The sequence below is a fragment of the Carya illinoinensis genome, chromosome 8 (assembly GCF_018687715.1).
Source record: "Carya illinoinensis cultivar Pawnee chromosome 8, C.illinoinensisPawnee_v1, whole genome shotgun sequence".
Classification (NCBI taxonomy): Eukaryota; Viridiplantae; Streptophyta; class Magnoliopsida; order Fagales; family Juglandaceae; genus Carya; species Carya illinoinensis.
In genome coordinates this window covers 27,313,199-27,327,636 of record NC_056759.1, presented here as the reverse complement: position 1 = coordinate 27,327,636, position 14,438 = coordinate 27,313,199, and the positions used below count along the sequence as shown (strand labels likewise).

At 34.7% G+C, this 14,438-nt stretch overlaps 1 protein-coding gene across 1 annotated transcript; it reads right to left on the bottom strand.

Annotated features, from left to right (window-relative positions):
• Positions 1–867: 867 nt before the first annotated feature.
• LOC122274563 lies at positions 868–13,550 on the bottom strand. Its single transcript, XM_043083588.1, has 9 exons — positions 13,530–13,550; positions 13,275–13,449; positions 10,115–10,209; positions 6,765–6,845; positions 3,910–4,526; positions 2,459–3,789; positions 1,966–2,158; positions 1,767–1,854; positions 868–1,665 (listed from the first exon to the last, which is right to left on the bottom strand). Exons 1-9 carry the CDS (start codon positions 13,548–13,550, stop codon positions 868–870), a joined length of 3,399 nt encoding a protein of 1,132 aa, XP_042939522.1.
• Positions 13,551–14,438: the final 888 nt, after the last annotated feature.

Genomic DNA, 14,438 nt, shown 5'->3' with positions numbered 1-14,438 from the left:
AGTAGTTGAGTGGGATCCACATTAAATGAAAAAGCAGTCTACTAACCCATTTTAATGCGACTAATATCAACTGCAAACAGTGTATTACTATATTTTACCACACTTGTACACGTATATAGCAATCCATAGGGGTTGTATTATAACATTATTGGAAAAGTGCCCGCTCTACCAACTAAAAGGAATTCCAATAGACAAACTTATTTACCTCCGGGGTTGATCCTCATTTCTTGCTATCTAAAGTTGGCAATAGACAAACTTCAAATTGGCGTCCCCCTGTGCAATTTGGTCAAGACCTGGTTACTAGCCAAAGAACAACAATAAGCCCACATGGTCAATTAAAAACATGTTATATATATACAGGATGTCTTAAAATAAAAGTTTATAATTAATTTAGCAATAGGAGTTGGAGTTGGCACATGTTTCAATCAATTAAACATCGGACAATATTATATAAGCCATGTCATATATATGGTTGTATGCACTAGAGATCAAGGAAATGACAAAGTTGGGAAGTAATCAATGCTACTTCATTTTTCAGTACAAAGTTTACATGCATTAATCATGCCAAACAGTGCATGATTTGCATCAACGTGAATTGACCAAAAAGCCAAGCAGGTAAGAAACACCATTACACCTATAATCAAAAAGTAACTGCCATGAAGAAGTAAATGATTTTTCAAACTACTGAATATGAAATGTTATCATCTTACTTGACCCAAATGAACGACTCATAACAATGTCAGATCATTCTAGTTGGAGTTGAAAGAAGCATACATATATATCTAGAAACTGCATATTGTCCTAATACACATTTTGATAAAGGTAAACTCAAATATCTTGGATGCAGCAACAATTCTAGCCAGTTGCCTAGGCTGATAGAGACTCGGCATCTGTGGAAAAGTCCTCCTCATCTGAATATTCCCCATCACCAGAAGCATCTCCCGAACCAGAATCAATCATGTCATCGTCAATAAAGTCTTCCTCACCCACCTTCTGACCAACCGAACTTGTCACATCTTGTGCATCAATCAAGATAGGTTCTACATCATCCCTATTCAGTGGAGTTGTCACTGGACATGCATTGCACTGCAGTGGTGCATAATCATATGACTCCTCAGTTTCTTGATATGCATCATCATCACTTGTTGAGCCATCAAGGTCTTCTAACACTCTTGGCACCGATGGAATGTCATATACATTCCTGTTTGTGTACTTCTGCACCACAAACCATCTCCCTTTAGCCTTTATATCTCTGATGTAAAAACATTGGGAAGCCTGGCATGCCAACACAAATGGTTCATCCTTATACCAAGTCCTATCCATGTTGATACTAGTCATATGGTTATCAACTCGTACCCCTCGTCTTGGATCACCAACGTCAAACCAATCACACATAAATAAGTACACCCGACGCCAACCCATGTAGTGTAACTCCACGATCTCATTAATAACACCGTAGAAGTCTACATTATTAGTATTTTCATCCCCAGTTACCAACACCCCGCTGTTCTGTGTACGGCGCCGAAGTTCACGTTGTTTAGTATGGAACCTTTTGCCATTTATTACGCATGCAGTATAGGATGCAACCCACCGTTCAGGACCACAAACTAATGCATATAGATCATCGACCACATCAAGTGGGTTGGTGATACGCTGGTCTTGAACCTACATCAATATTTTGTTGGAAGCGCCTCAGTTATAGATTTTTGAAGGCCAATCCTAAAGGGTCGGGTTCATCTAAATAGATAGGGAGGAAGCTAACTTACACGTTTCTTCAACCAAGTTGGAAATTCAGTATGATGTGTTCGATCAATAGAATTTGGGTTGTGCACCCTACATTTCTCGTAATGCTCCCTGCATTTGTAGAAGCCAAATGATTATCATCATTTTCAAAAAGATATGTAGGATTGTCTCCAAAAAGCTGAAATTACTATTTTTTAAACTTGAGGGATTATTAATGCTTACTCTAGGTAAGGTCCAATCTCAGCGCAGTTGTTGAGGACGTACCAGGTTGCTTCAGTTAGGAGTTTATCTGATAATTGCCTGTTGGAAGCGGTACCAATCGGACGAACTTTTTGGTTGAAAATTTTGAATCCATCTATACTCTCGGCTTCACCATCAATGTTGCGATCAACTCGAGTAAATTTCGTCTCAACATCTTGGAGATACAATGAGCAAAATGTTAGGCATTCAATGTGAATGTAGGCTTCGGCTATTGAGCCTTCTGGTCGGGCTTTATTCTTAACATACCGCTTGAACTTGCCGAGATATCTCTCAAATGGATACATCCACCTATATTGTACTGGACCACCAAGTATGGCCTCACGGGGTAAATGCACAACTAGGTGGACCATGACATCGAAAAAAGATGGGGGAAATATCATCTCCAATTTGCATAGAATTGTGGCAATATCAGTTTGAAACTGTGATATTTGGTTAACATCCAGGGTTCGAGCACACAACCCCTTGAAGAAAGTGCACAGTTCAGTCAAGGCCAATCCAATATCAGGTCGTAAAAACCCCCCAACAGCAATAGGAAGTAGTCTTTGCATGAAAACATGGCAGTCATGGCTTTTCAACCCTGAGATTCGGCAATCTCGTAAAGAAACACAATGCGAGATGTTCGAAGCGAATCCATCTGGAAATTTCACATCGACCAGCCATTCACAAAACTTCTTCCTTTCCTCACCGTGTAATGTATACATTGAGTGTGGCATTGTAACACGTTCACCGTCATACTTCAAATGTAATTCTTTTCTGAATTCAAAAATCTCCAGATCACGTCGAGAGTTGATATTATCTTTAGTTTTACCAGGAATGTTCATTAAAGTGCTCAATATGTTATCGAATATATTCTTTTCAATATGCATGACATCTAGATTATGTCGAAGACGTAGGGTTATCCAATACGGTAGCTTGAAGAAAATGCTATATTTTGTCCAGTTCAACTCCTCAACAGTTCGTTTTCTCTTTCGATAAGATTTACCGAATTGCACATCCCCAAGCATCAACAGCTGAGCTTCAATATCTGATCCTTCTAAAACCCTTGGTGGCATGCGATGATCTTCTTTACCATTGAAGTCATTTTTTCTCTTTCGCCACATGTGATGGGGCGGCAAGAAACGACGATGTCCCATATAACAATGTTTTCTGCCATACTTCAACCAATTGGCGTCTATGCCCTCATTACAAGTAGGACAAGCCAATCTTCCTTTTGTTGACCAACCAGAAAGAATTCCATAGGCTGGAAAGTCATTGATTGTCCACATTAAAGCAACCTGCAACATGAAGGTTTCCTTTGTGGAGGCATCATACGTAGGTACCCCTTGTTCCCAAAATTCAAGAAGTTCGTCGACTAACGGTTGCAAGTAAACATCAATGTCATTACCTGCAGATTTTGGTCCAGGAATAATGAGGGATGTCATGAAGAATTGGTCCTTCATGCACAACCACGGTGGCAAGTTATACGGTACCAGGATAACCGGCCAAATCCTATACGGTTTAGCCATATTGTTGAAAGGATTGAAACCGCCACTTGCGAGACCAAGCCGAACGTTGCGAGCATCCTGTGCGAACCAACTATAGTCTTCATCAAATCTCTTCCAGGACTCTGCGTCTGCAGGATGTCTCATACTTTCCCCATCATCGGTTGGCCGTTGCTCTTTATGCCACCTCATATCACGTGCTATATTTGCAGTCATGAAAAGACGTTGCAATCTTGGCTTCAAAGGAAAATGCCTCAACACTTTTTTAGGGATAGGACGAGCATTGTGTGTATTAGGCACCCACCTTGAAGCCTTACAGGTAGGACATTCATTAAGATCAGCATTTTCCTTCCAGAATAAGATGCAGTCATTGGGACATGCATGAATTTTGTGATAATTCATACCCAAACCCCACTCCAATGACCTTGACTCCTCATATGAATGTGGCAATTCAGCATCAGGAAAGGCAGTCCGCAACAAATTAAGTAGCATATCAAACGACTTTATTGACCACCCACCAAGTGTCTTAATGTGTAACAACTTCACAATGAATGACAGTTTTGAGAATTTTGTACAGCCAGGAAAAAGTGGACGTCGGGCATCCTCTAGTAGCTGCTCAAAAGATGAACTCAGGATGTCAGGATCTGGTATTGACGTAGCAGTTGGCAATGGATTACTATGATCTTGGGCGTGGTCCACAAATGTGCCTGCCCGAATGTCATCTAACATATGATCCATGTCATCAATGTATTCATTGGAAGAATCAGCAACACTATCGTCGTCGTCATCATTGAAATTTCGTGTTTCCTCCTCCCCATGAAAGATCCACTGGGTATAATTTGGGTTGATCCCTTTCATAAACAAGTGAGTCTCCACATCAAATATAGGCAAGAAGAGAGTATTACAGCATGCACGGCATGGACATCGAATGCGATCACTTCCTCGAGAATGGTTTCGTGCTAGGTTGAGGAAAGTGTTAACCCCCTCGGCATATGCAGGCGATCGAAGTCTATTAGGCAAGTTCATCCAGCTTTTGTCCATCTAAAATAGTTGAAATCAGCATATTAGTTACTTGGTATAGTAAATAGGGTTCCATTTAGCTAAGAGGAAAGATCTCAATGATTTTGCGAAAGTGGAATGGTGTATTCAGAATATAAGCATCCAACTCGAAGCAACATGTAGTGGATGACAAGAGAAGATGGATGTGATGATGCTAACCGGGGTTGTCATGCTGATCGTTGTGGAATGATACAGGTTATGTTGAACAGTTTGGTTTTAACATGCCAGGAGTATACCAATTGCTGCAGAATATGTCAAGATGTTAAATATGGTACTATCTGGGTAGTTGTTGGTATATGGCGTTAAAATGCATATAAAGATGCTAACAGGAATTAGAACTAGAATGGAGGTTATGGAAGCGTGTAGTTGGTATATATAGGTAATTTTTTCTCCTTGAAATTAAGATACTTATTTCATGAAATTGCAGTTCAAAATGCAAATTTGAACTGCAATTGCTAAACGAAGGTACATCCTACTAAAGTATGGAGGTTGTGAAAAAGGAAGGATGTGTGATAGTGATGTGGATTCATGTTTAATGAATCCATTCACAAATGACTTGTAGATGTTAACAGTGTATGATGAACATGTATATCATGGACGACTTTTCCCCAAATTGATAATACAATAGGTAGAAGGCTCACTCACCCCATAAAGTGAAACGAGATTTTAATTTTATACCAGTAACTTGGCGTGTTGTCATCGTAGGGGAAACGGTTTTACCTAAATATCATATGTATTCAGAATAGCTTTACACTAGCAGGACAAATTACTGTGCAAGGAATGATAATCAGGTTATTGACATACAATGTTTTTATGTACGAAATCATACTCTCAGAATCTAAATTACTAACTGAAAAAATGACATGCACGTTTAGATATCATATATGTATTAAATACAAAAATTTACAAAAGGGTGTATTATATTTAGACATTTATAAAACACATAATTTCTGATACATCAGCCACCAAACATGTTCAATAATTTAGCAAGCGGGGTCAAATGGTGCAATTTGCAAATATAAAAATAAGAGTTCCAAAAATGAGTGAGAAGGGTAATATTGACCCCACTGGAAATCTATTGAAGCACAACCTTGCATGTACATATACTCATAATGAGGCTGGACTTAAAATATTAGTGTCACAAAACCAATTGCAGGAAAACTAGCTGGAAGGTAGCATTGCTAAACTTCACATCTTATGGAATTATGCCGACAAGCATGAGGGAGAACCAACAGAACTGAAACTACCATATTGCTACCTATTGAAACATATGGTAGCATGGTTTGTTCCTCAAGTATAAAATATATCAATCAAGGCATATAATAGTGGTTACTTAAAGACATATACAGTAATTACCTCGAAAAGGGCCCCTGTTCGCAAGATAATAAGAAGAATCACCCAAATGGACCACCAAAAGTTGCACTTCACCGTTTACAGCCTAATTTTCCTAGGGTACAAAACAATGATGGCATTTGTTTAGGAAACAACTATGCGACATAAATAACAGGCAAGACTTGAATACGTATACCCATATATGTATTAAATTTCCAGAGAACCTAATATCAATACCAGAAACATTTATATAGAGAAAAAAATTACAGATAGGAAAGACGGCCAATTCCAAGTTAGAAATGCTTGTCCTTCAAAAAGATATCCATAAGAGGAGTCTCATTACTAGTATAGGGGTTCACATTAGATAATCAATTCCCAACACTTATTATCACCAATCCATGTTAGAGGTATCATGAAAGCATTAAAACATTATACAACTATGCAAACCCGTGTGAATAAATAATATAAGACCAACAGATTGCATAAGTACTTCAGTAGTACTTATGCAATCTGTTAATTACCAACAAAAGCTTCCTCTAGCCCGTTGTGCATCTCACGGCACAATGGGCTAGAGGAAGCTCAACCAGGTTAAATCACAGCAATTCAAGGTGACTGCCAGTACTGGAAGCTACACTTCAGAAAAATGATCGATCATGATCTCCTGCTTCTAGATGTACCTGTTTATCATGTGTTCTTCTCTATATATATCGTATTTCGGGCTGGTTTGCGCTTGAAGGTAACTTTTAATGACATACAAGTATATATAGGTTCAAAGAATGGAAATTTGCATTTCTATTGAAACACCAGGAAGATTGTCACTATGAACAGAATATTTCCATTCCCAGTCATATATGCCCAAGAAGATGATAGAAAAGATGAAGAAATTACCAATGAGACACCATACAATGCAAAAATGCCACTGGTATCAATATCAAAGAAGGCCTCAACAGTTTCAGGAAATGCCATACACTGTAAGACAGCATTATGCCCCAAACATAATGGATAAAAGTAGCTGATTGCTATGAATCTTCCTTCATTTTCTTTTGTTATTAAAATGCTTATCCAATTAAAGTTGGATAAGCAAAGACTTTCCTACTGGACCATATGGGCCTTCGTACATTAAGTTCCAAATACCATTAATTCAAGCTAGGCAGTCTTTCACGTACAAGTTCACATTGCTGCAGAAAAAGGGAATGAAGGAGTTTCTTGTTTGCAACACTACAGTTTAAACAGATAGTTTGTGGTATATCCTAAAACTACAGTTCCTTTCCCATTTAAGCACCATGGATTATGAGGAGCATAAATCCATCCTAGGTAAGTAGATATTATAACACAATATTCTCACAGCCATATTTTTCAAGTTTTGAATGAAACTTGCTTATAGTCAAAATATTATTATTTAGCATGTATGGATAAATTCCACATTTTGGAATTCACATGAACATTAGGGGAATATTGGAGGCAGGACATGGTACAACTTGAGCGCACCAACTGTTTTATTATTGTTATAAGAATATGTTTTTTTATCACAATAATGATTTCCATTTTTCACCCCAAGTTTTCACCCATTTTTGGAAAATGTATTCTAGACCACAAAAACCAACAATTGGGTACCCTAAACTAGGATGATGATTGGCAAATAATGGAATTTATTTTTTCTAAAGTAGGTGAAAAATAAAAAAAAGTAATTTTCCAAAAATTTGATGCCACATAACAGGACGATGGTTAATAGGAAGTTGAAAAGCATTACTCATATATATATATATATATATTTAATTTCATCTGGTTATAGGTTTTTGGTTTTCATCTTGATGTTCTTATCTGATGAGTTTCCTCTTTCAATCTGAGACAGCCTAAAGTCAGAGTTCTCGAAATTAGTACAAGGGTCTGTATAAGCATATGCACAGAATGCCTGCAGCCTGTTAGTAGTTTGTGTTACAGGATGAAATAAGTATGCTACCATCTTTCATTTATTTTGCTATAATTGGCTGGACATTCATGCATAATGGGTTTTTCACGTGTAACACTTTTACAAAATCAAGTCATATGGCAGGGCACAAAATCAGGCAAACTAGCCTCTTGAACTGTCTCAAGTGCATAATTATCGTTGGTATAAAGAAATGTCTTGAGAAGATCGAGCCACTTCTAGACCAAGGAACTAGTATTAAGCTTTACAAGATTTATCATCATTGATTTTTCATCAATCAAATGTTTCAGCTAATCAACACACTTGGAAATCATTGAAAGTTTCTAGAATATAACTCAACATATACAAATAAAGCATTAAATGAATTGCCACTAGTCTAGTGAAAAGGGAATAAGCAGTTCTGGGCATTACAAAACAGCGTGCAAAAAAAGTGTTTATTGAACTCAAAACAACCTAATTTATGTGAGGAATGCTTCAAACCTTAAAGACTTCTTTAATTTGCAAACTTTGGACTCCCCTTAGTTTGAAAACATGAGGTAAAATCATGTAAACTTCTTCCAACAAATCACCATGTTAAAAAAGTATTAAACCCATAAAGCTGTACTAAATGCCCTTTCTGGGCGGCTGCTATAGCAAGTAAGGTTCAATTAGTGACCATCTTAGAATAGAGGTGAGAAGGTTTCAAAATAATCCAACAAAACACATAAAGTGTTTTGACCCTTAGCAACCAACCCAGTTGGAAATTCATACAGTATAAGCATCAGCTCTATATTTGACTTCATATACCATTTACAACCAAATGGGTTGTTTATCTCAAGTCATAAAGTGTAATAGTCCAAGTATTTTTTGTTTCCAAGGCTACAATCTCTAAAACCATGGCATCTCTCCAATGAGAGTATTGGATTGCCTGATGATAAAATTTAAACAACGTATAACAGAAAATAAATTCAAGGGCAAAGTATTTATATCTATGAAAAACGCTGATATCATCATAGGATAGTTACTATAATATCATATTGACTACCTACAGGAACAGAAAAAGAACCTACAGGATGAGAAAAAGAACCTATGGTAGAACAAGAAAAAATATGATGTAGAGTGTGTAGTAGAAGAGATATAATAAGAATTCTACAAATAACCAAGAGGTCCTTGAATTTGAGATGAAATTCAAAATGGTAAAGATACAATCATTTTGAAACTTTATTTGAATATGGAGATAAAGAAGGTCTTATAAAAGAGATGTCTCCATGTAGGGATTAAGTTGATCAACTTCAGAGTTGTTGAAGGCAGAACAACAAGAAGTACTATTTATGATTGATTTGGTGATGGTATGAGAAGGAAAAGGCAAAGAGGCCAAGATTTTATAGAGGAAGACATGCTCAAGAAAAACAATATGTCTAGAAATAAAATATTCATTTATAACAGGACCTAAGAGTTTATAACCTTTTATAACAAAATGATAACCAAGGAGAACATATTTTTGTGCTCTAGGTTGTAATTTGGATCGGGATCTAGTTAAGAATGAGGCAAAACAGAGGCATCCAACAGTTTTGAGGTGATCATAACTAGAAGGAGAATGGAAAAGTAATTCACAAAGAGATTTGTTATTCAAAATAAGTGTTGGTGGTAGATTAATAGATATATGAGTGGCTGAAAAAGTTAATATCACCATATAAAAGAAAAGGCAAGTGAGATTGAAACATAATTTTTCAAAGCTATGTTTAGAATATGTTGGTGGTTGCAGCGCTTGCACTCTACAGCAGAAATTGTTGTGGAGCTTCAATACAACTAAACTGATGTAAGACATCTTTAGACTTTAGAAAAGGACAAACAGAAAAATTGTGTACCATGATTAGTACAGAATTTCTTAATTCTGAAGCCTTGAGTTGTGTTTTAATTAGTTTGGATTGCATATTTGCAATGATGATTGAGACTTCAAATGGACATTAATAAAGATATACCTATGTAGCACATGTACAATCATGTTGCTAGCCTTAAGATATATTCGTGACCTTCAACGGTTTGTGGATGTATAATGATCTCCATAAATCACAATGAACAAGATCAAATTGTTCAGTTGTTCAAAAATGAGTATTTGAACAACTATCTGTTTATTTTGTATCCAGGAAATGCACTTTGGTTAAACTTTGGCATCATAGGTTTGGTCATCCCTGTGTTTTAAGGATGAAATCCCTGAATGAAGTTGTTCCTGATTTAGTTGTACCCCATTTTTATTAATAAACTTTGGTATCATAACTAATAAAATGCTACTTTCTTTTGTTTTGCCAGTGGACAGACAGAAAATTCTCACCACAGAAAGAAATGTTCTCCCATTGACAAAAGCATCTTTGGGCATAACAGAATCAGCATCTCCATAAACACAGTCACATGCATGGACTTTGGAGGCTATATATTACAGCCTATTACAAGGCTAATGGGTGAACATCTTTCACATTTGAAGGGAAATGCATTAGGTATTATCTTGGGTACTTCCCATAAGATCAATTGAAGTCATGAAAACCTCTCTTACTGAACCTTATACTTCAAAATTATAACCTATATATATAACTATTTACTAAGACATTATAGATTTAATTTTATTTTAATAAATCGGATTGTAGTTATATATCATAAAAGTATATAATCAGAACCTAATTTTATACAGACAATTACAAAACTATAATATTGTCAAAACGCATCATAATGGATTGTATATAATCTCATACAAGGTCATAATCACCAACAAGTAGATTGAGTTCATACCATACCCTAGATATATACATGTTAGGGAGGTGGGCATGTGCATCACTGTCTTCCAAAGATAGTGATGAGTTAGCTTACGTATAGCTTACGTAAATGGAAGAAATCTCAAGCCATTTTATAGGGTCTTTATAAACTTATAACAAAATTACTAAAAAAGTATGATAATTTGGCAATCCCATACACACAGATTGAGCAATCCAAACACAAGAGGCAGATACACAACCATTATACCTCAAACAGACACACATTCACATCACTTTCATATCCCTAATGTAGCAAGATACACAAGAAATAGGAGATACTCGTAAAGGGGTTTCATAAATTCACAAGAAATAGAATATACCTGGAGCCTTGTTTGATCATTCTGGAAAACAGAGGACTAGGCACTTCGGATGGGAAATGGAGGCATGGAATCGTCTATTCCAGCGAAGGTGGAAACGGACCCATTCAGCTTCCCAAACGGTGACGATAGCCAAATGTAGGTATGGAAGGACTCGTAAACACTAGGGTTTACGATTGGGAGATCAAAATCTTTTTTGAAAAATCTGAACCAAAAAAGGGCTGATATAGAACGAAACCCGAATGGGAGAAACGGGAAAGTGGCTAGAGGTGGAGGAGCTGAAGCCACTCGAGAACACAGGGGAAATTTCTTTTCGTTTGGGTGGATTAAGCTACGATGAAGCTTGGTGGGAACGGGTCGAAGTGCAGCAGAAAGGTAAAACTCGGTCGGAGTGAGCAAACGTGAGGGAAAAAAAAGTTGGGGGGAATTTTAAGTGAAATAGGATGTTTGGCGCGGTCATGAGCTGTAGTGGCGAACGATACAGCGCTGCAAAAACATTTCCCTAACTCGGACGACAAAAATCGTTGCAATAACACTAAAAACTGTTGCAATTCTCGGCAATAAACTGGTATTTTTTTTACAGCAATCATTTTCGTTGCAATAAAGATAAAATCGCTGTAAATTGTCTTTAAAGAAATTTACTGTTTTAAAACTCTGCAGCGTATCAAAATCGCTGCTGTTAACAGACTATTACAGCGATTTTATTTTCAACAAATTTAAAATCGCTGCAAAAGGCCCTAAATCTTGTAGTGGATGTTTTTAAGAAATATTTAATCCACAAATAAATTTTATAAAAGTAAAATTATAAAGTACTGTAAAGTAAATATAACGTATTATATTAAATTATTTCAATTTATGAATTTATTTTTATAAAATTTATTTGTAAATCTAGCAATTCTCTGTTAGAAAAAAAAAATACTTTTGTTATTTTATGTGATTGTTAACTAAAAAACACTTCAATTTTGGTACTTGTAAATTTTAAATTTTGCAACAAAAAAAAAATTCTTAAGCTTTATTTTTTCTTTTAAGTATTTTTTAAACATCCTTAACCATTAAAAAAATAAAAAATATATAAATTTACTAATAGTCACTTTTTTAACTATTAAGAAAATATAAAAATATATGAGTGCGCATATATGATAATCATACTATCATTTTCCATTAATTATATGATTTTTTGATATTGCTATTATTTATGAGATTAATAGTTTTAATTTGTTCATTGCACAAGTATCAAGTTCAATTAGTTATGAAACAAGAAAATATTAGTCTTTAATTTTCTTTTAAAAAAATTATCAACATTATTAAAAAAGATTTTCTTAATTATTAAATAAAAAATAAATAAAATAAATCGGAACACATTATGGATACTCATCTCTCGGTGAATTTAGCATTTTCTAAAAGCTTGCTTCCCGTAAAAGTTTACCTATTTTATAGTCGAGACGCTCACTTTATAGTAAAGAGAAGTGTTAAAATCATAATAAATTTTATAAAGAGAAAAACTACAGGCCTGACGGATGCTTTTCACATTTTTACACCCACCAATAATAGTAAGCCACGTATAAGTTGCAGCTTGTAACATTCTACACCCGCATGCATGATAAAAATGTGATTAGAAACATCACACTGAAAAATGCGAAAATTCCCACCCTCGCTCAAGAAAACTTTCGTCTTTCCCTTCCCTTGCAAAATTTTTTTTCACATTAGCTGAATACATTTTTCTCCCTCTAATCGATTGAGTTTCACTACATATAAATAAAGTCGCATATTAATTTACATATTAATACTGATTCTTTTATATTTAAAATTTAAATTAATATTATTTTTAATAAAATTTACTTTTTAACCAATCATATTAAATTGATGCGTAGATTAATACATAATTATACTTACAATTAGATTTTTCTTAATCGATTTTCTCTCCTCAATGCCTTTCCTTTCCGGTAAGCTTATCATGCAATCTTTAGAGTTCGATTAATTATGCATTTCACATGTGATACTGGTAATGAAAAAAACTCAACTAATTGATACTGGTTATGTGCAAAAGCACCACAAATTTTCAACTAAAAACAAAATACAATTAACTGGAAAACAAATTAAATTAACTATTCTATCATTAGCTTTCTATATAATGAACTGGGAAACACATTAAACCAAACTATTCTGTCATGGAGAGAGGAAATCGCTGCATGAGGGAGGGAAATGGGTTCAACTGATGTGAAATCTTTTGCGAGGGAGGGGGAAGAGGAAAGGTCACTGCACGAAGAAAGGATTTCTCGCATTTTTTCGCTGGTGATGTTTTGGGTACATTTTTATAATACACATGCAGGTGTAGAATATCACAAGTTGCAAATCCTACGTGGTTTACCGTCATTGACGGATGTAAAAATGCAGGAATGCTTGAACTTCTTGATCATTTTTTCAAGAAGCTCATCAGCCAATTTATGTTGCTCAGTCCTTTCATACATTCCCAGAAGTGCTAGATAAACCTTTTCTGGATCATTATACTGCAAAGCTCTCTGAAATACTTTCATAACAGCTTCCTGAAGACAGATACCAATTAATAAAACTCAATTCGAGGACAGTGACGATGAAAGCAAGAAAAAAGCGTATTTTCTAGTACCTGTGGAGGATTGAAAACCATCCATCCGGCCTTGTGAATTTTCTTTATAAAAATAAATTTATAAATTAATTATGTGAATTTATATGATACATTACATTAATTTTATAGTAAAAATAATTTTATAATCTAATTATCACTTCGAGTCATACCAATTTATTTGTTTATTTTTATGAGATCTCATTATAATTAAAGAATTTATAGATAGCAAAACCAAGAGGTAAAGAAGACATTAATATATATACACACACGTTTATGTATGTATTTATTGTAAGTGTAAGGCCTTATTTGATTATAAGATGAAATGAGATGAGATAAAAAAAACAAAAATAACTTTTTAATAATAATGAGATGGTTTGAGTAAAGATTTTTATGGGATTTTAAAAAATAAGAAAGAAAAAATTGAATAAAAAAATTATTAAATTAAAAGAGAGTTATAATATAATTTTTATTTTGGTATTTGAAAAAATTAAATTACTTTTTATGTTTTGTTTGAAAGTTTGGAAAAATTACAATGATTAGATAATGATTAGATACAAAAATTAAAAAATTAAAATTAAAAAAGGAAATGATACGATGCTGTCTAAGTTTGCTTCCTTAATTTGATCGCTTATGTTTTTTTTTTTTAAATTAATGATTAAGGTAATGACTATTAGTGGATTAAATTTTTTTTAAAATGTTTAAAGGTCTTTAAAACATATTTAAAAGAAAAAGACAGATAAAAAAAGAGAGTACAATGTGCACTAGGGGCACAACAAGTGGGCAAACTTGGGTGGCATAGTAGTATCTATTAAAAAATATTTATGTTTAAATGGTTTTAAATATTTGGATTGGATGAGATAATTTGAAAGGTTTATGAAACTAGGCTAAAATTCTTGTCAACAGTTATCTCACACTTTTATGATAATTCGA

Coding starts and splice junctions, on each gene's coding strand:
- LOC122274563 (XM_043083588.1), bottom strand. CDS start 13,550: ATGGTTTTCAATCCTCCACAG. Junction 10,210..13,274: donor TTTTACATCCGTCAATGACG/GTAAACCACGTA, acceptor TGTAATATATAG/CCTCCAAAGTCCATGCATGT. Junction 1,666..1,766: donor CAACTTGGTTGAAGAAACGT/GTAAGTTAGCTT, acceptor ATATTGATGTAG/GTTCAAGACCAGCGTATCAC.